General features: G+C 36.4%; 3 protein-coding genes and 1 long non-coding RNA gene across 9 annotated transcripts; 3 read left to right on the top strand and 1 right to left on the bottom strand.

The window, feature by feature from the left end:
• The first annotated feature begins 1,624 nt into the window (after positions 1-1,624).
• sh3gl3b (SH3-domain GRB2-like 3b) lies at positions 1,625-14,683 on the top strand. 3 transcript variants are annotated; one of them, XM_065291859.2, is made up of 11 exons: positions 1,625-1,828; positions 3,084-3,152; positions 3,254-3,326; positions 4,438-4,581; positions 4,666-4,799; positions 4,886-5,044; positions 5,142-5,245; positions 5,323-5,438; positions 5,524-5,556; positions 8,285-8,359; positions 13,801-14,683. In XM_065291859.2, exons 1-11 carry the CDS (start codon positions 1,784-1,786, stop codon positions 14,007-14,009), a joined length of 1,161 nt encoding a protein of 386 aa, XP_065147931.1. In that variant the 5' UTR covers positions 1,625-1,783; the 3' UTR covers positions 14,010-14,683. The 3 variants fall into 3 exon arrangements, with proteins under 3 accessions (XP_065147931.1, XP_065147935.1, XP_065147934.1); XM_065291862.2 differs by having other exon boundaries at positions 1,763-1,828; positions 3,306-3,326; XM_065291863.2 differs by lacking the exon at positions 3,254-3,326 and having other exon boundaries at positions 1,746-1,828.
• On the bottom strand, positions 5,851-8,233 carry LOC135727053 (uncharacterized). The gene is made up of 2 exons (XR_010525133.2): positions 6,988-8,233; positions 5,851-6,617 (listed from the first exon to the last, which is right to left on the bottom strand). It is a non-coding gene; the product is annotated as an uncharacterized lncRNA (long non-coding RNA).
• Positions 14,616-21,970, top strand: nedd1 (NEDD1 gamma-tubulin ring complex targeting factor). 2 transcript variants are annotated; one of them, XM_065291857.2, is made up of 17 exons: positions 14,616-14,757; positions 15,337-15,480; positions 15,697-15,791; positions 15,881-15,997; positions 17,282-17,422; positions 17,503-17,732; positions 17,818-18,019; positions 18,107-18,260; positions 18,702-18,818; positions 18,966-19,010; positions 19,722-19,826; positions 19,931-19,975; positions 20,067-20,239; positions 20,316-20,496; positions 20,578-20,683; positions 20,800-20,866; positions 20,986-21,968. In XM_065291857.2, the coding sequence occupies exons 2-17, from the start codon at positions 15,345-15,347 to the stop codon at positions 21,088-21,090; spliced, it is 2,019 nt and encodes a 672-aa protein (XP_065147929.1). In that variant the 5' UTR covers positions 14,616-14,757; positions 15,337-15,344; the 3' UTR covers positions 21,091-21,968. The 2 variants fall into 2 exon arrangements, with proteins under 2 accessions (XP_065147929.1, XP_065147930.1); XM_065291858.2 differs by lacking the exon at positions 14,616-14,757 and adding an exon at positions 14,819-14,841 and having other exon boundaries at positions 20,986-21,970.
• A 991-nt stretch (positions 21,971-22,961) lies between these two features.
• On the top strand, positions 22,962-24,121 carry lyrm5b (LYR motif containing 5b). 3 transcript variants are annotated; one of them, XM_065291865.1, is made up of 3 exons: positions 22,962-23,044; positions 23,173-23,253; positions 23,807-24,121. In XM_065291865.1, the coding sequence occupies exons 2-3, from the start codon at positions 23,209-23,211 to the stop codon at positions 24,017-24,019; spliced, it is 258 nt and encodes an 85-aa protein (XP_065147937.1). In that variant the 5' UTR covers positions 22,962-23,044; positions 23,173-23,208; the 3' UTR covers positions 24,020-24,121. The 3 variants fall into 3 exon arrangements, with proteins under 3 accessions (XP_065147937.1, XP_065147939.1, XP_065147938.1); XM_065291867.1 differs by having other exon boundaries at positions 22,979-23,037; XM_065291866.2 differs by having other exon boundaries at positions 23,004-23,044; positions 23,153-23,253.
• Positions 24,122-24,126: the final 5 nt, after the last annotated feature.

Below are 24,126 nucleotides of genomic sequence, written 5' to 3'. Positions count from 1 at the left end.
TATAACGTTTAAATGTACAGAATTTATGATGAATGAATTACTTTTTTTTAAATGTCCTTAAGCTGGGACCCCCTTGGAACTCTCACACCCCCCGGTATAAGAACCACTGAGTTAGCAAAGCAATGGACATAGGTTTGATTCTCAGAAACACATACTGGCAAAAAAAATGCATCCCTTGCTTGAATACACTAAGTTGAAAGGTGTCCCCAACGAATAAATACTGTACCCAGCAGGCATTTCAACGTCAAGGACAAGGTTGAATCAACGTTGAATTGCCTTTTTGATTTTGCAAATTGAATCAATGTTGAACAAAAACTGACATTTAAAAAAAACACATTTCAACGTTGATTTTTAAGCATTTTATTAACCTTTTTGAAACCTTTTAGCATCAACTGTTGTATCAACATTGTTTCAACGTTAAAACAAGAACTGACATTATTTCAACCATATTTCAACCTGCTGGGTAGTATATTATAGTAATTGTATCCCAGCTGGCATTTCAAAGTTGATTCACTGTTGAATCAACGTCAAGGAATCAACGTTGAATTACGTTTTGATTTTGCAAATTGAATTAACGTTGAACAAACCACAGACATTATTTAAACCAAATTTCAACGTTGATTTTTTTTACTTTATTACCCTTTTGAAACCATTTAGCATTAACTGTTGTATCAACAATGTTTTTAGGTTGAAACAATAACTGACATTATTTCAACCATATTTTAACATTAAATGTCGGTCATATGCCTACTGGGTAGTATATTATAGTAATTGTATCCCAGCCGGCATTTCAATGTCGAGGAATCAACATTGAATTATGTTTTGATTTTGCAAATTGAATTAACATTGAACAAACCACTGACATTATTTCAACCAAATTTCAACGTTGATTTTTAAGCATTTTATTTAGTTATACAGTTTAGCATTAATTGTTGTTTCAACGTTGAATTTTTCAACCATATTTCAACGTTGAAGGTTGGTCATATGCCAGCTGGGTAGTAATTGTATCCCAGCCGGCATTTCAACGTTGAATCGATGTCAAGGAATCAACGTTGAATTACCTTTTGATTTTTCAAATTGAATTAACGTTGAACAAACCACTGACATTATTTAAACCAAATTTCAACATTTGATTTTTAAGCATTTAAAAAAAAAAATTCTGTAACGGTTAAGCATTAACTGTTGTATCAACGTTGAAACAAAACCTGACATTATTTCAACCATATTTCAACGCTGAAGGTCGGTCATATGCCTGCTAAGTATGTATAGTATACTTACTATAGCATACTACACTACTCTGTAGTACAGTTTTAGTATATTGAAAAACTAGTAAACACTGTAGTATGCATAAATATTTACTATAGTATCTAAGAATTGTACAACAGTTTACTAGATGCATGATTGTTACATTTGGACATTTTTAATTCAAGTAATAAAACAACACATATGCTGCTCATGTTTCCATATATAGGTTGGTTATTGATAGAAACATTACTTCACAACACTGCCTTATCTGTAAACCGACCTCTGTATCACCTTCTGCACCCACGCACGTGAATTTTTTTGAAGTGGACACATTACTTTAACCGATGGGTGACCTCCTGGATCCCGCAGGATCTCAGCACAGCCCCACCAATCAAATCTGGCCAAGGTGCAAAACAACAGCATACATTGCGACGGTTAGAAGAAGAGGGCGGGGAGCTCCAGGACTTACACAAACTGAGATTGAACCGTCTTCATTCCACGCATGTTCATGTTTAACATTTGAGGATCAAGGAGAAAGATGTCAGTAGCCGGACTAAAGAAACAGTTTCACAAAGCAAATCAGGTAACGTTAACGTGAAGCAATTTCGTCCGACGACGCGAATAAGATTCGAGTCGTTTCTTTAAACTGATACAGATATGACATCACGCGCGCGCTGTTAAACTCGTGTTTTAAATGAGTTTACTACTCTTGTAACACTACGTTGGGTGAGGTCTGTATGGTTATTGTAATGTTTCTCCGTGCCTCACTATTTTGGATAAAACAGGCTACATGTAACGCATCTACTACTATGCGATTATGACATGCCGATTTGATTAAATCATTCCCAGGATGAATTTTTTTCGGTATCGATGGCCCAGTTGCTTTCGGTTTTTGTTAACGTAAAAAAACACAGGAATGCCACAAACACGAGGAACTAAATATATCATAAAACTTTCATAGGGTACACAACAGTAAGTTACGTGCACGCGATTTGTTCCTGTTTTAACAGAAAACAAAAAATATATATCTAATATTTACAGTGAACTTAAATCGGGGTGTGTTTAAATGCGACAGTCTCCCCACTTGAAGGTCTTCTCCTGTATCAGGGTTGAGTTACTGCAGAGGGCTGAGTTTGAGACACGTGCACGCGGGTGTTGTCTTGAAAACAAAGTTCACCTGCTATCTGCAATTGTTTGCGTTCATATCGAGTTTATAGTGGATTATAAATTCCCCTGAAGTGTGCTACATAGTCTTGTGGTTTATTTGTTTAAAGTGTATAATTTATTTTTTACATTTCTCAAGCCACCAACGTATGCTTATTAAAAAGGTTTGTTAGCTCAAATACATTGCACTTACTTAATTTTTCTGTTGTGGGGGCATTAATAACTTTACCGACCTTGAAGACGAGTTTGGATCACAAACTAGAGGAAACAGATGTACAATGTGTTAAAAATGGAAAGGCCTCTGGATTTCCTGGTTTTGTTTATGGAAGTGTTCATCTCTGATTCAATTGTATTGTGTTGGGATTGAGCAGCCACGTATCGTAAATGTAAAAGATTTCCATGTCATATTAATCCCTTCATTTTATTTTTATAATAAATAATATACATTATGAAAAATAGGCTTTCATAGATTTACGGTAAGTTCTTATATATGTACAATGATGGTTGCTTTTTAATTTCCTGATTAAACTTTACATTGACCAGTCAAACCAATCACATTTCCATAAGATTCTTTCATTAGCTAAAATAATAGTTCTCATTTGTTGTATTTAAATACCAGTGCTATTGATCCCGTAAATAAGTTAAATTAGATATTTTCCTGGTTATCTTTACAGTTACTAAAGGAAAAACTCAATGGAGTTGAAGGAACAAAGCTGGATGAGGAATTCCTCCGTATGGAAAGGGTATGAATATTATTCTCAACAAAATAAGAAAATGTATTTGATGGAGATTTGGATGCATCAAAGCTTTGTTTTTTGTTATTTTATTGACTGCTTCATTATAGAAAACTGACATTACCCACAAATTGATTCTTGACCTTGTTCCAAAAACTATAGGATATCTTCAGCCAAACCCAGGTATGATTCAATAATAATATATGTGACCCAATCTGTAAAAACCCAGCTAAAGTCATTCTGTGATTTGTTTTGACATAAAATTATCCTACATAATGAAAAGAACATTCTGTAAAAATATAAACCTTGAGATACACTGCAAAAAAAAATATTTTCAAGAAATTTAAAATCAAGAAAGTATTTTTGTCTTGTTTTCAGTAAAAATATCTAAAAATTCTTATATTGAGATGCTTTTTCTTGATGAGCAAAAACGACCCAAGAAAATAAGTCTAGTTTTTAGACCAAAAATATAAAATTTAAGTGATTTTGTGCATAAAACAATCAAAAAAAATCTGTCAATGGGGTAAGCAAATTTATATTGAATTTAGTATTTAAGAAAAATGTTCAAGATTTTTTGCTTACCCCATTGGCAGATTTTTTTTGCTTGTTTTATGCTCAAAATCACTTAAATTTGATATTTTTGTTTTAAAAACTAAGTTATTTTCTTGGGTCATTTTGCTCATTAAGTAAAAGCATCTTAATTTAAGATATTTTAATTGAAAACAAGACAAAAATACTACGGAAATTCATTCTTGAAAATCATTTTTTGCAGTTTATTTAATATTAACTGAGTGAGACCATGTCAAAGATTAAATCAATGTGAAATCAATGAGTAAAATCAAACTTTGATGCTCCTAATCTCATCATTAGATTATGAGACTTAAGCCTTGATTTTACAGACAGGGTCACATATTTTTTTAAAAAGTTAAACTTTCTTTCCTGTTTGTATTTCTTATATAAACTGTTGGAGCAGGACCATTTTCACAAAATATGCATAAAAGCTTTGACCCAAGAAGTGCTACTTTCATTTAAAAAGCCTTTTAGTGGACATAAATGTGTTTACGTCTATATTTGTAAGATGAGTCGTTTGTGTATTTGATGAGTATTTGTTGTCTGTTTTCCTGGAAAAGAAAGATTGTTTGTTTTAAATGTGTATCTGCTAAAAGCACATGTGTGTAAATGCTACAAACACATAGGGTGTTTAAAGGTTAAGTTATACTTTAAAGTGTAGTTTATATGCCTTTTAAGCAGATGTGTGTGTGTGTGTCTCTTTTTTGCAATTGTTGACTTTCAGCATACAGAGCAAAACTCAGCATGCTCAGCACAGTATCTAAAATTCGGGGGAAGGTGAAGACTGTTGGCTATCCACAAACAGAGAGCATTCTGGGAAGTTGCATGCAGCACTATGGCAATAAGCTTGGAGTTGAGACCGGCTTTGGTATGTTAGACACAATGAATAAAACAATTTAATGGGACTCAAATTTCTTTTTAATTCTTAATTTCTTATAATTACCAAATATAGGTTATGCTCTGACTGAAACGGGAGAGGCATTGAAACAAGTAGCCCAGGCAAGAGACAATATGGATATCAGAGTGAAGCAAACCTTCATTGATCCTTTGCAATCAATACAGGACAATGAGTTAAAAGAAATTGGGGTCAGTCTTGCTTATAGTTAAATAAAAAATGCATGATGGTAGAATATTCAACTTAGCATCGTGACTTCTTTCTCTTTGTTTGTTAGTATCATTTAAAAAAACTTGAAGGTCGGCGTCTTGACTTCGATTATAAGAAGAGGCGAAAAGGAAAGATCACAAACGCAGAGATTAAGAAGGCATTAGAGAAGTTTGAGGAGTCTAAAGATCTGGCGGAGAGAGGCATGTTTAATCTCCTACAAAAAGATGTAAGCAAAATGATTTTTTTGCATTGATCAACCAATCACAGATCTCCGTTTTTAGCATGTACAATATTACCAATACATAATTACTTTGTTATTATAGGTAGAGGAGATGCAGTATCTCTCAGACTTCATCTCATCAGTGATGGACTTTCACCAACAATCGTTACAGATTCTAGAAAATCTCAGGGGCGGTTTGCAGACCAGGTTTGTGAGCTCTTCATAAACCTCATGTCATTATTTTTTTACTTGTTCAACAGCTAGTATTGTTTCCCCAACTGTAGAATATCAAATTCAAGCAATCGACCCAGAAGGGAATTTGCATCAAAATCGGCTGCGAGCACAATGTGCTGCACGGATGTTTATGGACTCTCCAATTGCTCATCGGGACAATCATCAGGTGTTTATTTAATTCATTTTCCTCTTAGTTATATGATCACATTTAATATGGCATGTTTCTGAATTTTGTGTATTATGTGCCACAGGGACAGAGATTAATGAAGCCTTGAGTTCAAAATGTAAGTCGTTCATAATCACGTGATACAAAAACTTTTAGTAACTTCACTCTAAAAATGGTTGGGTTAAAAACAACCCAATTGGCAACCCAGCGCTGGGTAAATATTGGACAGAACACATGCTGGGTTAAAGTAACCCAACACGCTGGGTAACACATTTTAACCCAGCAGGTTGGGTTGTTGAAAAAACCCAACGTGTAGTCATTTTAACCATTTATGAGATTAATATTCTGGGTTTGGGTTATTCTTGCTGGGTTATTTTTATCATGTGCTTTATTGTAAATCAAGACCATTGCGAACACCAAATAAATGTTTATTTGACTTCAAAATAACTACAAACTCTTAAATTTTTACAGTTGGCAGTTGCAAAATCATTTAAAGGACTGCTGCTTACTGACATCAAGTATAAATATATTTATTAAATATCAGAAATTATGCACATTGAAGTAACAATGTAACAGGTTAAATCAATTTGTTTGAATTTAAGACAGAATTTGTATATAAGTATATACAATATATAAATGAAATACTGAAATGTACATAAACAAATCTGCAGCAGTGTAAGAAAATAAACAATGTAATTGTTAAATTAAGTTTTTTATAGACCAGATGTTCCAAGTTTCAGAGTATGGAATGTATTTGACTAAAAATACTTCATTTATTAAAGTTACTCCTCACGAACAAAGATGTACAAAGGAACCGAACAGCAGAGGATTTATCCATTTGGAAAATGACAGACTACAGTAGATGCACATTGCCTGGGTATTTATTTTCAAGCACGTAAAATGCCTTTAAACCATAGACTGTAAAAAAATATGAAAGTAGTGTCCGTGACGTCACCCACTGGTTTGTGAAGAGCATTTTTGAAGCCTAAAGTAGGCGGTGCGTGCCGTCGCCATCTTGGCCGAATTGCAGTTTAAGTCACTTCCGTATTGGCTCCATCAGAGAAACTGATTGAGAAAAAAGATTGAGAGATCTGTTGCATGTTTCCCATGGCCAGGAAATAAAGGAAAGGATTTTGAGGATTCTGTCCAGAGAAGAACTTCCACCACATTTGTTGCAATCTACAAAAGAGGAAAAAACTTTTAGTGGTCTGAACTAAATGATCAGATTTAAGTGTTCAGAAAACCATGTGGGCCAAGGGAATTATACATTTTATAAAAATTATAAGACTTTCTTTTGCATCCCTGGCCGCATTACCACCACTTGTGAGATTTTTTTCCCAAAAATGCAATGGCCTGTCATCGGTTTGCATAAGACTTTGGTGTTACACTGCTTTAATTGTTGTGTCAACAACAAAGGCTGCAAACCACACAGACTGACAAATAGGATGATCTTACTATAAAGAATAAAGTGCTGCAGAACTAAAATGCAGCAGATAATTAAGACATTCCCAATACATTTTAAATAGGAATGATTAAATGTTATACTTACTGGCTGTATGAAGGCCTTGCTAGCCTCATCAATGGATGGACGTAAAAACTCTGCACACTCTAAAAAAAAGAATGGGAAAACATCACATCTGATCTCTGCAAAAAACATAACATCTCTGATACAGTAGTCAGCCACAGATCAGAGGGTTGGTCAATATAAACTTGAAATCACAGGAGACAACCCAAGAATATTATTAAATTAATATAAAATAGTAACTAAATACGACTCAATAACACATCTTCATTCATATAACACATATAAATGTTTGTTAAACGGTACACGCAGCCTCCGTCTTGGTGACAAATACGTTTATGTTTTCAAGTTCATGTCCAAACACTTAAATTATTGTTTCATTTTAAAAGAGAGGACCAAGCAATATACATATTAGACACCGGTTCTTGGAAACGCTGTTTCGTTTTCATTTATCGACGAGTTACCTGCCGTACAGACGGTGAATTGAAAGTGCTGCTTGTCCCTGCCTCTCAGTGACAGAGTAGACGCCAGCTCCGCAATTCTCCGCCGCCGGTTAAGTTAACTTGTGCTCGCGCCTCGCGGTCTGTCTTTCCATATCGAATGACAAGAAAGCAACTCGTTTGTCATCAAATTTAATTTAATAGTGTCGCTATTGCTAAGCTGGGAAAACTATGCGCGTGTGTGACCCAACAAGCCGAAGTGGGGTTGCGGAGGTCGACTCGGTACCGGTTTTGACTCGCTTTGTTAAAGGCTTACAGAAATTGTCATGAGTTAATAAATCAACCGTGTGATGGGGATTTTGTAACATCGATTTTATTAATTTTATTAATATGCCATATTAAACATCTTAGAACGATTATTCAAGTCAATTTGTGTAAATGGCGATCTGAGGTAACAGTCGTCATTCCTCTAAATTACACCCGTCGTCTTAGTCTGTATAAATTAACACGTTGGTGTCTCGCAAAATGTTATAATTTTGTTTATATTCATGAAATGTTTACAAAAACATATAAACTTACCTTGAAACAACTTCTTCCAGTGACTCTGTCCTTTCACAACGACCGTTGCTGAGCACATTCAAACATCAAAGGCGCGAAGCACGTGAGCCTCTTCAAACAACCCAGCATAATAACCCAGCAGTTTTAACCCAACAACCAGAAAACTGAAACTACCCAAAAAGTGTTTAAAATGTTAAAAAATAACCCAGCAAAACAACCCAACAGACTCAACCCAGCATTTTGGGTTAAAAAATAACCCAGCCATTTTTAGAGTGTTATTAGATAGTTTGAAGTGTCCCAGCTGCTAATGTCTTGATGGTTGCCAGATGCTCCAGTTGTGGTTCACTCACCTGAGAAGGTGGCCAGCAAAACCCAAACAACAAAGAATCTCACCAGCAATCGTGAGTTAACTTATTTTGAATCTAAGGCCTTGTCCCACACATACACGGGTATTTTTAAAACCGTGCCTTTTTCTATGCGGCATGGCTGTTCGTCCACATGCAAGTGACTGGAACCAAACTTTTATGAAAACTGCTTAAGATTCTGAAATGGCCAACATGGCTTTACGGTTAGGAATATATAACCATGTGTTGGTTTGGCATGCTCTTGACAGCGCTTCATACCGGGTTTTTGCATGTTTATGGGGACGCGACTCTGTTTATTTAAATACCCGTATACGTGTGGACTAGCTCTAAGCAGATGCACAAAAATTGCTTCCTGTTTGAGTATTTGGGGTCCAAAAGTCTAATGTCACTAGTGAAAATGCTTCTATTTTGTCTTATTTAATTTGAAAGAATTATATTATCATAATAAATTAATGGGAAAATTTTTGAACTGAAAAACTTTTGAACTTGGTATAAACGTGGTAATCTCTTTTGCATAACCTGATAATCTTTGTAATCCCAGCATGATTTGAGAAACTTCCAAGGAGAAACGTGTGCTTTCATGGAAATCTGACCTCAGATACAAATGTGTTTTAAAAAAATTTTCTCTCTATGCCAATCCTACAAATTTAAATTCGATTTTGAATCCAAGATGGTCTCAGAATTTTGATTTAAGTTTCTTTATTTTTCTATAATATATGCTAATCTTAGACTTTTTTTTTTACTGTTTTGGGGCTTTTTAACATGTATATTTTTTGCTGTAAAGTGACAATCTTAAAGGGAACAGAGAATGAAAAACCATTTTTACCATTTTTACCTTGTCTTTGTTGAATAATGGTAGTCTACCCGCATTCACAAACATACAAAAAGTGCTAGACATGCTAAACATCTCAGTCTCATAGAAATTCCTCTTTTAGAAATGTCAGCCAGAAAACGGCCCAATCTGAAAAACTGATGCTTATGACATCACAGGAATCTAACTGCCCCTCCACTTTAAAATAATTGGCTACATTTTTTGAGTGGCAGCAAAGTCAGCCAATCAGTAATGAGATTGCAAGTTAAGCCAGTAGGGGGAGCCAAATAGGTGCAAAACCACTTGTTTAAAATCCCCCACCCTAATAGAGCTATCTGAGAGAGGTTTTTAGGAAGCTTCTAAGGCATTACAGACCCAAACAAAAACTTTTTTGTCCACATGTCACATCACAGAACAAGGATAAATACTCTGTTCAATCATTCTATGTCACCTTTAAGAAAGGTTGAATTGAAATTGAATTGAAAGTCTTTATTGGCATCGTATAGCTCTGTATACAACAAATTAGGAGCAGTGCTTCTGACTGGAGTTAATAAATTAAACATGATCTAACTATAGAAGATCAATAAATAAAATTATAAAAAGGAGCATATAATATGAATATAAAAGTCTATGGGTGATTATAAAATTGCAGGAACATTTTGTGTCCAAAGTCATTATTTTTGTCTGAATTTTAGAAATGTTACTGTCAAACTCTGTTACCAAGGTAGAGTAACAATGTTGACAGTCATGTTTGTGTGTGGGGGGGTAAGAGAGAGAGAGTTTCTCCATGTATGCCAGTTCTGTTACATATTGGCAACACTGGTAAGGGTGCGTTCACATTATATATAACTCTAACTACAATGATATATTAACTGTGGACGATAACTTAATTCGCTCGTAAGGCGCGCTAGCACAAAATCATTTACCTCCAGTGGCATTAACTAATATTGCATATATACTTTAAAAAGGGGCCATGTCATGAAAGTCTGACTTTTTCCATGTTTAAGTGCTATGATTGGGTCCACAGTGCTTCTTTCAACCTAGAAAATGTGAAAAAGATCAACCCAGTAACTTAGTTTTGGTAAACCATTCTCTACAAGCACATAAAAATAGGTTGTTGAAATGGGGCTCTCCTTATGATGTCATAAGGAGCTCTTATTATAATAATACCGCCCCTTAATCTGCACTATCCAATTACAGCACTGCCATTTAGTGCAGATAAAAAGAGAGAGAAAATAATTCACAGCACAATTGAGTTTCAATTGCGACAAACCACCATCATTGTGATCAGTGTTTGCACTTCATCCACTCATTTGCATTTTAAAGGACACCCAAACGGCAAATTTTTGCACACACCTACAAAGTGGCAATTTTAACATGTTATAATAAATTATCTTATATGGTATTTTGAGCCAAAACGTCACACATGTGCTCTGGGGACACCAAAGATTTATTTGACATCTTAAAGTCTCGTGATATGGCCCCTTTAATAAAAATGCTTTTAATTGTTCACATGCCATTAAATGTCTAATGCTGTTCTAATTGCATTTAAACACTGGGTAGAACCAGCAGACATCCTCAACACGCTGTGTTTGCCTTACTCTAAACAAGTTAATCTAGTAGTTTGTGTAATCTAATATCTTGCCTTTTGGCGTAGTCAATGAAGTGGAATAAAAAGCATTACATAGTCAATTTCACAGCAACTGCATCAGCGCTGGATACCTGAGGTAATTTTATGTTATGGACCTCAGCAATGAGCTTCTCCACAGTGTCATATGTCATTTTAAATGCGCGTGCACTTGAAATTAAAATAGATTTGATTGGCTCTCAATGGTTTATCGTTCATCATGGCCCTTTACTCTACATTGGTAATAGAGTTTGACAGTAACACAATTGACACGCTGACTAATTGGGACAACAGAAGATCATGATTTTTAGCTATAGACACACTTTTTATAAAAAATATTTTATTGTTTTGGCCTGTAATATCTTGTGATCCATGACAATGATTACCAAACTATTAAAACAATTGAAAATATTTTAAAAAGTATGACTTGCACACCAAATATAATCAATTATCACCAATTATGTACCCACCCATATTCAAGTACAAACAGAAGTATTAGAATATGTGGGTATTTCTACTTTATATTGTACTTCTTACTTTATAAAATAAAAAGTTTACTGCAATCTCTTTACTCTTTTTGATATTTTAATCTGTATTTAGGGGTCAAGCCCAAAATGGGTTTTCTTATTATTCTTCCGGCTTCTTCTTCTTCCGCCATTGCGTCTATGGCAGCCCATAGCAGTGTACATAGGAAAGTTATGAAATTTGGCACGCTTATAAAGGACTGTCCAAAAAGTCTCCTCAGCAAATTTGGAGTCTCTATATCAAACCCGCTAGCGCCACCAACAGTCAAAATTTGCACTTAACGTTTTTGCTATAACTTCTGATCCGTAAGGCCTCTCTGATTCATTGGATTCATGAAGTGTTTATAAGCATACCTTCATCTTTTTATTTCCTTTTCATCATCTGAACTTGGGGTAAGTAGTTAGCTGTTGCTAACCAGCTGATTCATTGATGTCATTTTCCGTCATGAACATTTTTCCGCCATTTTGAATTATTCGTAAAACCTACTTTTGCGAACTAGTCCTAGAGCTTTGGCCCGATTGTCAAGAAAATCGATATGTAGCATCTATAGACCCTCAATGCAAAAAGTTATGGAATTCATGTCGATTTGTCAATCCGTTTCCGTAAACCGTGTCAACAAAATTTACGTATAGTGCTAAAAAACGGATTTGAGGCTGTATCTTTGCCAAACTTAAGCCTATTGACACGAGACTTGGTACTTGTGATGGCAGTCAGGACCTGAGGGTGCATGCACAGTTTCGTCATTACGCCACCTAGTGGTCAGACAAATGTTAACATGCCTATAACTTTGGCTGCGATCGACATATTTTAGTGGGACTTGTTACCTTGTAATCCTGAACTGTTGCCGAGTCCAACGATACTAAACATGCCAGTTTTTGCCTTACGCTTAGCCCTGCGCAGCAAAATAGCGCTTAAAAAACATGCGCTAATATCTCTGTGAGCGTTATTCCGATCGACTCGAAAACGCCATAGGAAGAACATTACATTACATGTACCTTCTGAACAAAAACCCCTATTGGTGCTATATTAACATTTTCATCAGAAATGGCCGAAATTTGCGAAAAACGAAAAATTACCTTTAAATTTTGTTTTTTTACACACAATTGGTTATAACTTCGCACCAAAAAGAGATTTTTTCACCAGATTTGATAGGCTGATGTATGACCACAGTCTGAGGCTACACAAAAAAATTTGCATGCTTGCACCACTAGTTGGCCCTATAATTAAACAAAACCTTTGAAATCAAGCAACCCTATGGTCATACAACTGTTTCTTCACTAAACTAAAGTGTATAGTCATAAACTAACTAGATGCAACACAGTTATGATCTGAGGGTCCATGCACAATTTTGTCATTGCGCCACCTAGTGGTTTTGAGATAGAAATATGGTATTTTTTGCTTTAAACTACTGCTACAGTACAACTAAAACCTTGAGTCATCATGGATTAAGCCTTAAATGGTTTAAAGTATAATCATTGGTGCATTCCAATTCACTCCCTAACAACCAATGAGAATACCTTATCAACCATTTTTGCAAGAGGTATATTTCTGCATAAGAACATCGTTGAGACTTGGGGGTGGGCTCTTTTGACTCATGACACCACTGTAACATTTTGTGAGCCGAGTATTGCAACTGCAAGCATCACTCACATTTTCTTCAATGTTCTAGTTGTCAATGATTTTCAAGAAGAAAGGGAGAGATTTCACTGAATGAGAACACAGCTTTTTGCTGATAATTGTTATAATATTTTGTCTGAAATCAAGAGATTTTCCTAGGTTCTTTAAACTGCTCATCTGAACTCAACTTTACTTTCTCCTGTGCCCTTTTTGGCTTGACCCCAAGCAATTGCTTCTTGCAGCTATATTTACTTTAATGTCTGTTGTCCATCAACCCTATGTTCTTGTAAGGTAAAAAACATAACTGTACTTGGGTAGATATGACCATAGATATGTATAATAAAGGCTAGTTGTGTTACGGCATAGTCTCTAACGTCATCACCTGGCGGCCATCTTACCTCAGACAGCTCGCTCACTCATAGCATTGTGTTTAATGGTGCAGGTATATTAAATGACCATAACTTGCTCAATTTCTACCGATTTTCAAACGGTTTGGTTTCTTACAAACGTTATTAACGTGGCTATAATTCTGGATGCTTTAACATAATTCATGAAAATTATTCATTAAGTATGCAGTGTCATAGGTACATCTCTGACGTTCATAACAAACCAAACTGTTTGAAAATGTAGCAAGTTATGTTCATTTAAAAGTAAATGCTCCATTAAACACAAAGCTATGAGTGAGCGAGCGCCCTGTGGTAAGATGGCCGCCAAATACGGACGTTCCACTGAATTGGCCAGCAGCGTGGGCGAGACATCTAGCCTTTATTATACATATCTATGCATATGACAATAAAAATCTTGAATTTTAAAAAGTACAAATTGAAATGGAATAAGTAAACGTAATTGACTGTAGGTGCTATATAAATAAAACTTGTTAATCTTTATATTTACCAGATGACAGTGATATTCCCTTGGATCAGCCCTGTTGTCGGGCACTTTACACTTTCCAGCCAGAAAACCAGGTAGAGCTTGGCTTTAAGGAAGGTGACATCATCATTCTGACCGGTCGGATAGATGAGAACTGGTATGAGGGTATGCTCAGAGGGAAGTCTGGCTTCTTTCCAATAAACTATGTCAAAGTGCTTATACCTTTGCCACAGTAACAGCAGGAAGGAACTGCAGCTGGACAGCATGAACTCTTCTGGTTTCTGAGAAACTTTGGGTGTTTGATCACAGTTCATGTATGACGAATGCCTGAGCTATGCTGTATATGTATCACTATGCAAAATGTATGTACCTTGCCTTGTATTTCTTTACCTACTGTACGTTTTTTAATAATCTACAGATGCAATATACATTGGAGATGCAGAAATGTGCTGCTATATTAAATGTATATCATAAATATTTTTCATTGATTTTAATGTGATTAAATAGATTTAATTGTTAGATAATTATGGACTGTAAACCAGTGTATATTTTTGCCTTTTTTAACACTTAAATACTTCCAAGTATTCCTTTCCAGGAGTGTTTATTATGCTCTTTTTTTTATATATATCTATAAATCCCAGAATGTAATACTAAAGTTGAATTAATGCACTGATATGTTATATCCTATATAATATAATAAATAACATAATGTCCTCACTGTTGACCTTATTATAAAACTTGCACCTTGAAACGAGATTTCTCATACTGGCGTTTTGTAATTCTGAATGTCAATGATTTTTGAGCCCAGCCGCACGCCGTAGTGGCGGTTCCTTGCTGGAGCCACGGATGTTCAAACTTTTGTGATATGCCAAAGTTTAAAAGTTAAATAAAAGGACACGTTTATTTATCACCCGTGGATGTCGCGTGAAGTGTTTATAAGCATACCTTCGTCTTTTTCTTTACTTTTCGTCGTCTGAAGTCGGGGTAAGTAGTTAGCTGTTGCTAACCAGCTGATAAATGCAGGACCTGTTAGCACAATAACTTGAAGAACAACGAATAAACTGCTAAGTAATTGAAATGTAAACGCTTGTTGACCACCAATCCTAACAGTTAGTTTATTTGTAATGTTTTAGGTCAGAATTGATGTGGTGTTAATTTTAATTATACGCGAAAGTTAACTAACGTAACGTAATGTTGTCATCAACTAATGTTAGCAGCATTGCTAACTGTAATTTACTAAAAGCCATTGAGTGTATTGTACTTTTACATAGTTAAGGTATAATTCCGACTCTAAACACTATATACTAATAGTATAAATAAATAAAGAGATCAGTTAGAATTGAAACAATCACCAGCTGTTAATTTAATCCTATTATTTAATATTTTTGAGAATTGCAAATCTTATAAGTAACGACAATGCTGTTAAAGTGCAGCAAAAAATAAATATGACGGCTTAAGATTATTTTTGTATGGACTTGCTTTTCTCGAATAAAAACAATTCGTATTATTGTCATTACTGGCCTCGTGGCTTGGCGCGTCTGACAGCTGTCCATCTTTTGTCAGCCGTTGCCATGGAGGACGTCACGCGCCTGGTCTCATCAGGTGACTGCCTGAAGATTTGGGATTCAGCCTCCATGACGGTGATGGAGCAGTTCAACCCTCACAGTGCAACACATCCTGTGGCTCAAGTGTGCTGGAGCAGCAGCAGTATCCTCCTCACGTGCATTATATATGTGATATATAACAGTTCATTACGCTGTTGTTCAGGAACACCAAGTACAGTCATGTTTTACCAGTAAAGATTACATCCAGTTGTGTAGTTTGAAGATTTTTCTTATGTTAAATATACAAGTCTAGTGTATGTGGAAGTCCCAGTTGTTGTATTTCATAGACCAAAAGAGGTTTTCCCTTGACAATGTTCAGATCAGTACCTGGTCAGTGCCAGCAGTATTGGGGACAAGCTGGTGGTATCCAGTCTCAAGTCCTCACCGGTTCCAGTGATGGAGCTTGGTGAAGGGGTGAGCCGACAAACCTTTATATTTGGATATCTACATGCATGTGTGTGTGTCTTATAATGGCTCATAATGTTTTGTTTTTTTTTTTTTAGAAAAAGCAAACACGCGTCAGTCTGAACTCCACGTCGCAGTTCTTAGTTAGTGGAGGTCTGGATAACACTGTTAATATCTGGGATCTAAAGACAAAAAGGTTACACCGTAGCCTTAAGGTATTGCAATGTTGTGTAGATTTATAGCTTAAATCCATTTATTATAATACATACACTCACCTAAAGGATTATTAGGAACACCTTTTCAATTTCTCATTAATGCAATTATCTAATCAACCAATCACATGGCAGTTGCTTCAATGCATTTAGGGGTGTGGTCCTCCTGAACTCCAAACTGAATGTCAGAATGGGAAAGAAAGGTGATTTAAGCAGTTTTGAGCGTGGCATGGTTGTTGGTGCCAGATGGGCTGGTCTGAGTATTTCACAATCTGCTCAGTTACTGGGATTTTCACGCACAACCATTTCTGGGGTTTACAAAGAATGGTGTGAAAGGCAAAAACATCCAGTATGCGGCAGTCTGTGGGCGAAAATTCCTTGTTGATGCTAGAGGTCAGAGGAGAATGGGCCGACTGATTCAAGCTGATAGAAGAGCAACTTTTACTGAAATAACCACTTGTTACAACCGAGGTATGGAGCATTTGTGAACACGCACAACCTTGAGGCGGATGGGCTACAACAGCAGAAGACCCCACCGGGTACCACTCATCTCCACTACAAATAGGAAAAAGAGGCTACAAAGCTCACCAAAATTGGACAGTTGAAGATTGTAAAAATGTGGCCTGGTCTCGATTTCTGTTGAGACATTCAGAATTCAGAGTCAGAATTTGGCATAAACAGAATGAGACCATGGATCCATCATGCCTTGTTACCACTGTGCAGGCTGGTGGTGGTGGTGTAATGGTGTGGGGGATGTTTTCTTGGCACACTTTAGGCCCCTTAGTGCCAATTGGGCATCTTTAAAATGCCACTGCCTACCTGAGCATTGTTTCTGACCATGTCCATCCCTTTATAACCACCATGTACCCGTCCTCTGATGGCTACTTCCAGCAGGATAATGCACCATGTCACAAAGCTTGAATCGTTTTAAATTGGTTTCTTGAACATGACAATGAGTTCACTGTACTAAAATGGCCCCCACAGTCACCAGATCTCAACCCAATAAAGCATCTTTGGGATGTGGTGGTGGAACGGGAGCTTCGTGCACTGGATGTGCATCCAACAAATCTCCATCAACTGCAAGATGCTATCCTATCAATATGGGCCAACATTTCTAAAGAATGCTTTCAGCACTTTGTTAAATCAATGCCACGTAGAATTAAGGCAGTTCTGAAGGTGTAAGGGGGTCAAAAACAGTATTAGTATGGTGTTCCTAATAATCCTTTAGGTGAGTGTATATCCCTGAAATCCACTATTCCTAACCTGCTGTATGTTCGTTTTGGTCAGGACCATAAGGAGGAAGTTACATGTGTGTCTTTTAATGGAGGAGATAGCTACATAGCATCAGGCTCCACCAGTGGAGATATCATCCTCCATAGCATAACCACAAATCTGTCGAGCAAACCCTTCGGTCATGGACCAAATGTCGTAAGTTTGCACTGAAGTATAGTGTATCAATTAAGCTTTCATTGTTTGCATAAAAGACACCATGTGATATTTCCCTTTAGCCCATCCATGATTTGAGATATTCACTGGTGAAGAGGTCTCTGCTAGGCACTGTGTCCGACAGTGGCTCTGTTGCATTGTGGGATGCTAACACTCAGAAGGAGCTGCATTTGTTTGATGGGGCACACAAAGCCCCTTGTTCAGGGTTGGCTTTCTCTCCGGCCAATGATTTGCTTTTCATCACTGTGGGGCTGGATAAGAAGATCGTCTGCTATGACACTTCCAGCAAAATGTAAGATTTAACCTGGGAGTCATCTCATTGCAGATCCATTATGGTTCAGTGTTGATTCGATTGACACGTATGCTTATCCCATCAGGGTCTTTCGTAATAAGCAGGTAGAGTCTCCACTCACAGCCATTGACTTTACACCAGACGGGGCTGGACTTGTCGTGGGATCCACTCAGGGAAGAATCTCTCTGTATGACTTGCGAAACCTCAGCGCGCCGGTCAAAATCACTACAGCTCACAAGACATCCGTAACCTCTATTCGCTTCCAAAACTCCACTTCTAAAATAAAGGTACTTCGGCACATCCATTGTTATTTCTACTGAAGCATCCAACGTTTTATGAATGATGCAAAGTAAAAAAAACACCTTTCCCTACAGTCCACTAAAACATCATCCAACAAATCCCAGTCAAATAAGAGGATCTCTGCAAAACTGGGTGGTCAGCAGACAGGACCGTCCACTCCGACATCTACAGTTCCACCTCCTTCTGAATTTCCTGGAGAAAGAGGAGATGGCCAAGCCCAAATCACAGGTCAGTTTTTTCTCTTTAGGGTATTGGGAGACTCGATAACAAGTTTGCACAGTTTGCATTTTTAGAAATTGTGTTTGGCTTTTTTGTCATATGTGACCCTGGACAAAACTATGAGTCATGGGTTGCATGGGTATATTTGTAGCTATAGCCAACAATACAATACAATTCAAATTTTAATTTTTTTAATCCATTTCCTACTGTAAATATATCGAAATTAATTCATCATTACTAATATTTGTTGCTAAGGACTTCATTTGTACAACTAAAAGGCTATTTTCTTCATATTTAGATTTTTGCACCCTCGATTGAAAACCTTATTTATGTATAAATGTAATGTATAGACCTCAATTACAAAAAATGTACCCTTATAATTGGTTTCGTGGTCTAGGGTCACATTTTTGGTTGTGTACTGTAGTTACTGAATGTGTTGTCTCTTTATAGGAACTGCTGATGATGTCTTCTCCCAACACAGTCAAAATCAGCCTCCAAGCCTGGAGAAGTTTAGCGGCATTGGCCGAAACAGCCTGAATTTGGATATTTTCTCCCCTCTTAATGATGGTGATTATCTGATGTTGCTTCTTTTGTATTTTCGAGTCATGGATTGTGCGAGGGCATGGATTTTTTGTATCTTTTTTTTGTAATGGTTGTAATCTCCTTCTTTGCCTTTAATTGTTTTTTTCATGTGGTTATCCATATTCTGTACAGGTTTTAAGTCGCACGGTTTTGGTGATACTCCAACGTCAAGAAATGGTGAGTATTTTTGAAAACATTTGCTGTTTTTCTTTAAAGGCACACTCCACTTTTTTTGTAAATATGCTCATTTTCCAGCTCCCCTAAAGTTTAATTCAGCTGATCTCCGGGTCTGGCGGTACCACTTTTAGCATAGCTTAGCATAATCAATTGAATCTGATTAGACTATTAGCATCGTGCTCAAAAATAGCTAAAGAGTTTCGATATTTTTCTTATTCAAAACTTGACTCTTCTGTAGGCATAATGATATTATGCAGTGCCCGAAAATAGTCCCCTTGGTAACTTTCCATAGCAGGGGACTATTTTCGGGCGCTGTGTAATATTATTGCGCCTGCTGCACCCATGGTACGGCAGCAAATTCCTTGATTATTACGCCGGAATGAGAGTATAGTTCCTAGCCATATTGGCCTTAAAAAAATTGCAACTTTTAATTTTCCGCCGGTCTTAGTACACAATGTAACTATTTGCTATGCTAAAAAGGATACCGCCAGACCTGGAGATCGGGTGAATGGATTCCAAAACGGTACAAATCAAATGTTTCACTCTAGAGGAGCTGAAAAATGAGAATATTTAAAAAAAGTGGAGTGTCCCTTTAAGCTCTTCAAGCGTATACAGTATTGATCAATAAATTATAAATACGCTGTACATAAATGATATGAATTGTTTTATGGGTCAGTGTTTTTCATTAAAGGTAAAGTTTCTTTTTTTTAGGGGGAAGTATAGATGTGTTCTCAAGGGAGGGAGAAGGTCAACACAGTACAGACAGGTTCAGGGTTGGTCGAAACAGCTTGGATATCTTCTCACCTGTTCGAGATGGTGAGGAACTATATTTAATCATTTCATATAATGTAATAACTAAACACATTCTTACATTTTTATATATGTACTGCAGTAAGTAAATATAAAAACTATCTTTTTAGATTACAAAAGCCACAGACTAAGTGATGCATCAGTTGGAAAGAAAGGCAAGTTTTAACTTCAAGCTGCTTAGCAAACTTAATACACACAGGTCTTTTTTTTACGAATCCCAATCAACATTATCTTCCCTGTCATTAGACTTCGACTACCTACCTCATTTTCCTGGCGGGTCATCGCAGCGTAAGACCCCATTGGGCACTCCAGGCAATCGCTGCTACAGTCCATCTGTGGTGCAGACTCCTCCGCCAATCAAAGAAGAGGAATCTCTTACCACACCACCCCAACAGACAGATATACAGAACGGCTCGAAGGTCTATTTCTATGCATTTTTGGATTTCCTTCTTCCGAAATGTCATATTTGTACATCTAATTCTGTGTTACCAACAGGTGGAGCAAATGAATGCCCTCCGCCATGAATATGATGTCGTAACGTCACCGCCTGCCGCCCAGAGCACACGTGTTCAGTCGGTGCATCCATACAACACACCTGAGCCCAGTAAGAAAGATCTGCCCACCCAGCTCACCTATGATTCACCGGTCGGCCAACCCCATCCTGTCACCTTACCTGGTATGTTAAATGAATTGATGTTAGGGTCAAATTTGAATTTTTAATGTGACACAATGTGTGACTTGATGTTTTAAACTAAAGCTCCAGCAGCAGCAGGTGTTGCCTCTGAGAGCAATGGAGCTCCACTCACCTCGGTTCAAATGAAATTCGTTCATAATATGATCCATGAGGCACTAGAAGACTTTAGGTGAGCCTTTATATCTTCATTAGAGAGATCACTGACTTATAAATAGGAGCTTTAAAACTTATTGCGTTTACTTAATTTTCTGTAAGCAAAATATTTCTGTTGTTTTGTTATTTTAGGGACACGTGCCATAGAGATATTATCAATCTACAGGTGGAGATGGTGCGGCAGTTTTATATTCAGCTGGTACGTTTGTTAAACTGTTTTATTGACCATGTATAAGATGCTCACTGACATTAATGACACTTGTTGTGATGCCTATTACGTATTACATGTCATAAAGAATGTAATTTATATTTTTTCAGAACGAAATCCACGGTCTAATCGAGAAGTACTCCGTGAACGACTCACTCGTCGAGGAGATAGAAAGACTGAGAGAGGAAAACAAACGACTACGGGCCAATTATTAAGACTGTCATGGATACGCATTTCCCACTGCATTATGAATCCTGTGATCATCCAGGGATATTGACTGAAGTCAGAGACGATAAAGCAGTGGCTCTGATGTTTTTCCAGTGCCTTAAATCTGCTCCAGACCACAGCTCACAGACTGCCTTTGTATTTGTCACATCCATCACATCGTTTTGTATTTGTTTTTCTCAGTGTGTAAGTTTTTCATGCCTTACAAATCAAACAGCAAGTTAAAGAACACACTTTGTTTTTTCTCCAAGGTGTGTGTTTTGTATAATTATATGCTGACTAGTTTATAGGAACATGTACATATTGGCACTTAAAACATGAATGTGGTATAGTGACAAATCATCTCAATGTAGACTTTGTCACGTATGGAGTGCTTTGAGTCTAGGTTATTTTTGAAATCCACATGCCAAAAATAAATGGACATTAATGATGTGTAGGAGTATGTGTGGTATTAGAGAGATTTCAGCATGAAATGTGTATTTAAATGATAGTGCTTCATAAATAATACATAAGATCTATGTTCAATAAATTTCCTATAATCTTGACTGAGCATTTGGCATCCAAAATGCGAAAAACTAACAACCATTATATTGTATACTGTGCTTCTAATCTGCTTTTCTAGAGAAGTCTTCCAATGGACGGGGCTTAAATAAATTATTACCGCATTTCACACACAGCCGTGTTTTTTCTTTTGCAGACTACCATGACTAAAAACATGCCTGTAGTTTTTGTTGGGTATATTACTGATCATACACTATATTAATAATACACAAGGTTATGATGCCACCCAGTTAAACTTTAGTTTTCTCAACCAATTTGTGGATTTCTTAGTTGACTTTCATTTCCTCAGTTAACTTTCGTTTCATAATTAAAAGAGCCCAGGTGCGATCCTGCGACTATGCCACGATTGTTATGAAAAAACAAGGCCAAGACAACTGATAAACAAGAGTAACGTTACGTCATTTTAGATTTGATGAGGAGTCGAGCAGCATTTCACTACATTTAAAATAAGTTAGTCAATGCCAATTAAAATATATACAGAGAACGTCATTTTAGATTTGAGGAGACGTCCAGCTGTACTTCGCTACATTAACAATAAGGTAGCTGTGCTAGGTAGGCCAAGAGAACCAATAAGCAGAATACGTAATTTTAGATATGAGAAAGGATTCAGATGCACTCGAACAAATAAGTTAACTGTGGCAAAGAAAATAAATTAAAAAAAGTTAACTGTGGCAGGCCGAGACCAATGAGAAGAGTATGTCATCTTAGATAAGAAGTGTTTGATCTTACTGTATAAAAATGGAGTCGAATGTTAGGAGGGCAGTTGATCTTTGAGCACCTCTTTGAGGGGTGTTGATTGGCTCACTTTGTTGGCTCGAGCAAATAAAGTAATAAAAAAAAAAATTGTTTGGCACCTGAAACCTTTGTCTCTTGAGTATTTTTCTTATGAAGATTCAAGCTAAGACTTTTTGCCACTACATAGTATAAAATAAAATGATGGGTAAATGCTAAAATAATTACACAAGTACATATTTTATGAACCTCGATAGTGACTTTTATTTTGATATGATTTTCGAAATTATGTAAATGTGCTTTTTTTACCTTGCCTTTCTAAATATCTTTTACTACTACTAACGGTCTATTTTGGATTATCGCAAAAAAAGTTTTGTTTAACAAAAGTTTATGACATTTGAACGTTTGTCCAGTAAATTAATCTTTACAGATTAACAAAAATTTTATGAATTTTGAAATCAAAATGTGGGTTTTTATATATTTTTGGTAAGCGCATTTACATTTGAAAATTCATAAAAGTTGTATCCATAATGTGCAAGTGTGTTCAACCAATTAATTGAGGACTTTTATTTTGAATTTGTTATTTGATGATCGCAGAAGTTTCAACACAGGATTGTTTTGAGTCCTAGTGGTAAAATGACAAGGTAGCACGTAAGTATCAAAGTAATGCATGGTTATTTAGAACTACAACATTTTTATATTAGTCGCACGTTTTATGTATTCGCCATTTATAGTAAAATGTTTGCAATAAAAAATCAGATGACATTTGGTGTACGCAGGTTGCGTATCTTCTCGAAAACAACAATTCTTGTGAAATGGCCAATCCGCTCCGTGGAGAGGTGGTGCGACTATACAAAACTGTGAGTTTACTGCCCCCTTTGGCGTAGTCGAGACCCATGAGCTTCTTTTCTGAAGAAAAGGGTGTGTTTGATTTAATGCAGTGCTGGGCAGGCGATCAGCGTATGACATAGAAGTACTGCGAGAGCGATTCAAATGCGTAGTTCTCGCGATAGTGCCACGTCATACTCGATTGATGTGCGTAGCGCTGCATGAAGTCGAACTTGCCTAAGCACTTCCCTGCTTAACTTAAAAATATATCAAACTGTTCACTACTTGTTTTTTTTCTACTATTTTATTAACGACTTTACCTTTTTAATGGCTCTGTATTGTTAATTATTTCTGTGCAAATATTTTATTATTTTTCAATTAAGTTATACAGTCTTGCTCGTAGATTTTGCTCTTCCTTAACAACCCTCAATCGTTAACTTTTTTTTTTTTTTTTGAGAAAAAATTAAATGAAGTTTTAATACAATTATATAACATATTAAAGTATGCCATATTAAAAAATGTCCCATGTTGTGACTCCAGGCAGTGGAAAATCATAATCCTGTCTTTTGATTTTTCTGCTTGAAGCTGCTCTTTCTTGGACGGGAGTACCCAAAAGGAGCAGACTATTTCAGAGAAAGACTACGGGCTGCTTTTGCCAAGAACAGGGATGTGCAAGACCCAGAGAAGATCAAAGAACTCATCAACCGTGGAGAATTTGTGGTGAAAGAGCTTGAAGCGCTGTATTACCTACGAAAATACAGAGCTTTAAAGAAGCGATATTATGATACAGACAAGTGACTGCTGAAAGTATGAATGTAGAGAAATCAACTGTATTATAAAAGGAAATTTACAATCTATTTGTAATTTAAAAAATAAATGAATAAACAATAACATTACAAATATTT

Source organism: Paramisgurnus dabryanus, chromosome 23 (genome assembly GCF_030506205.2).
Source record: "Paramisgurnus dabryanus chromosome 23, PD_genome_1.1, whole genome shotgun sequence".
Classification (NCBI taxonomy): Eukaryota; Metazoa; Chordata; class Actinopteri; order Cypriniformes; family Cobitidae; genus Paramisgurnus; species Paramisgurnus dabryanus.
Note: the sequence above shows the minus strand (reverse complement) of the source record. Positions and strands in the feature narration are given on the sequence as shown.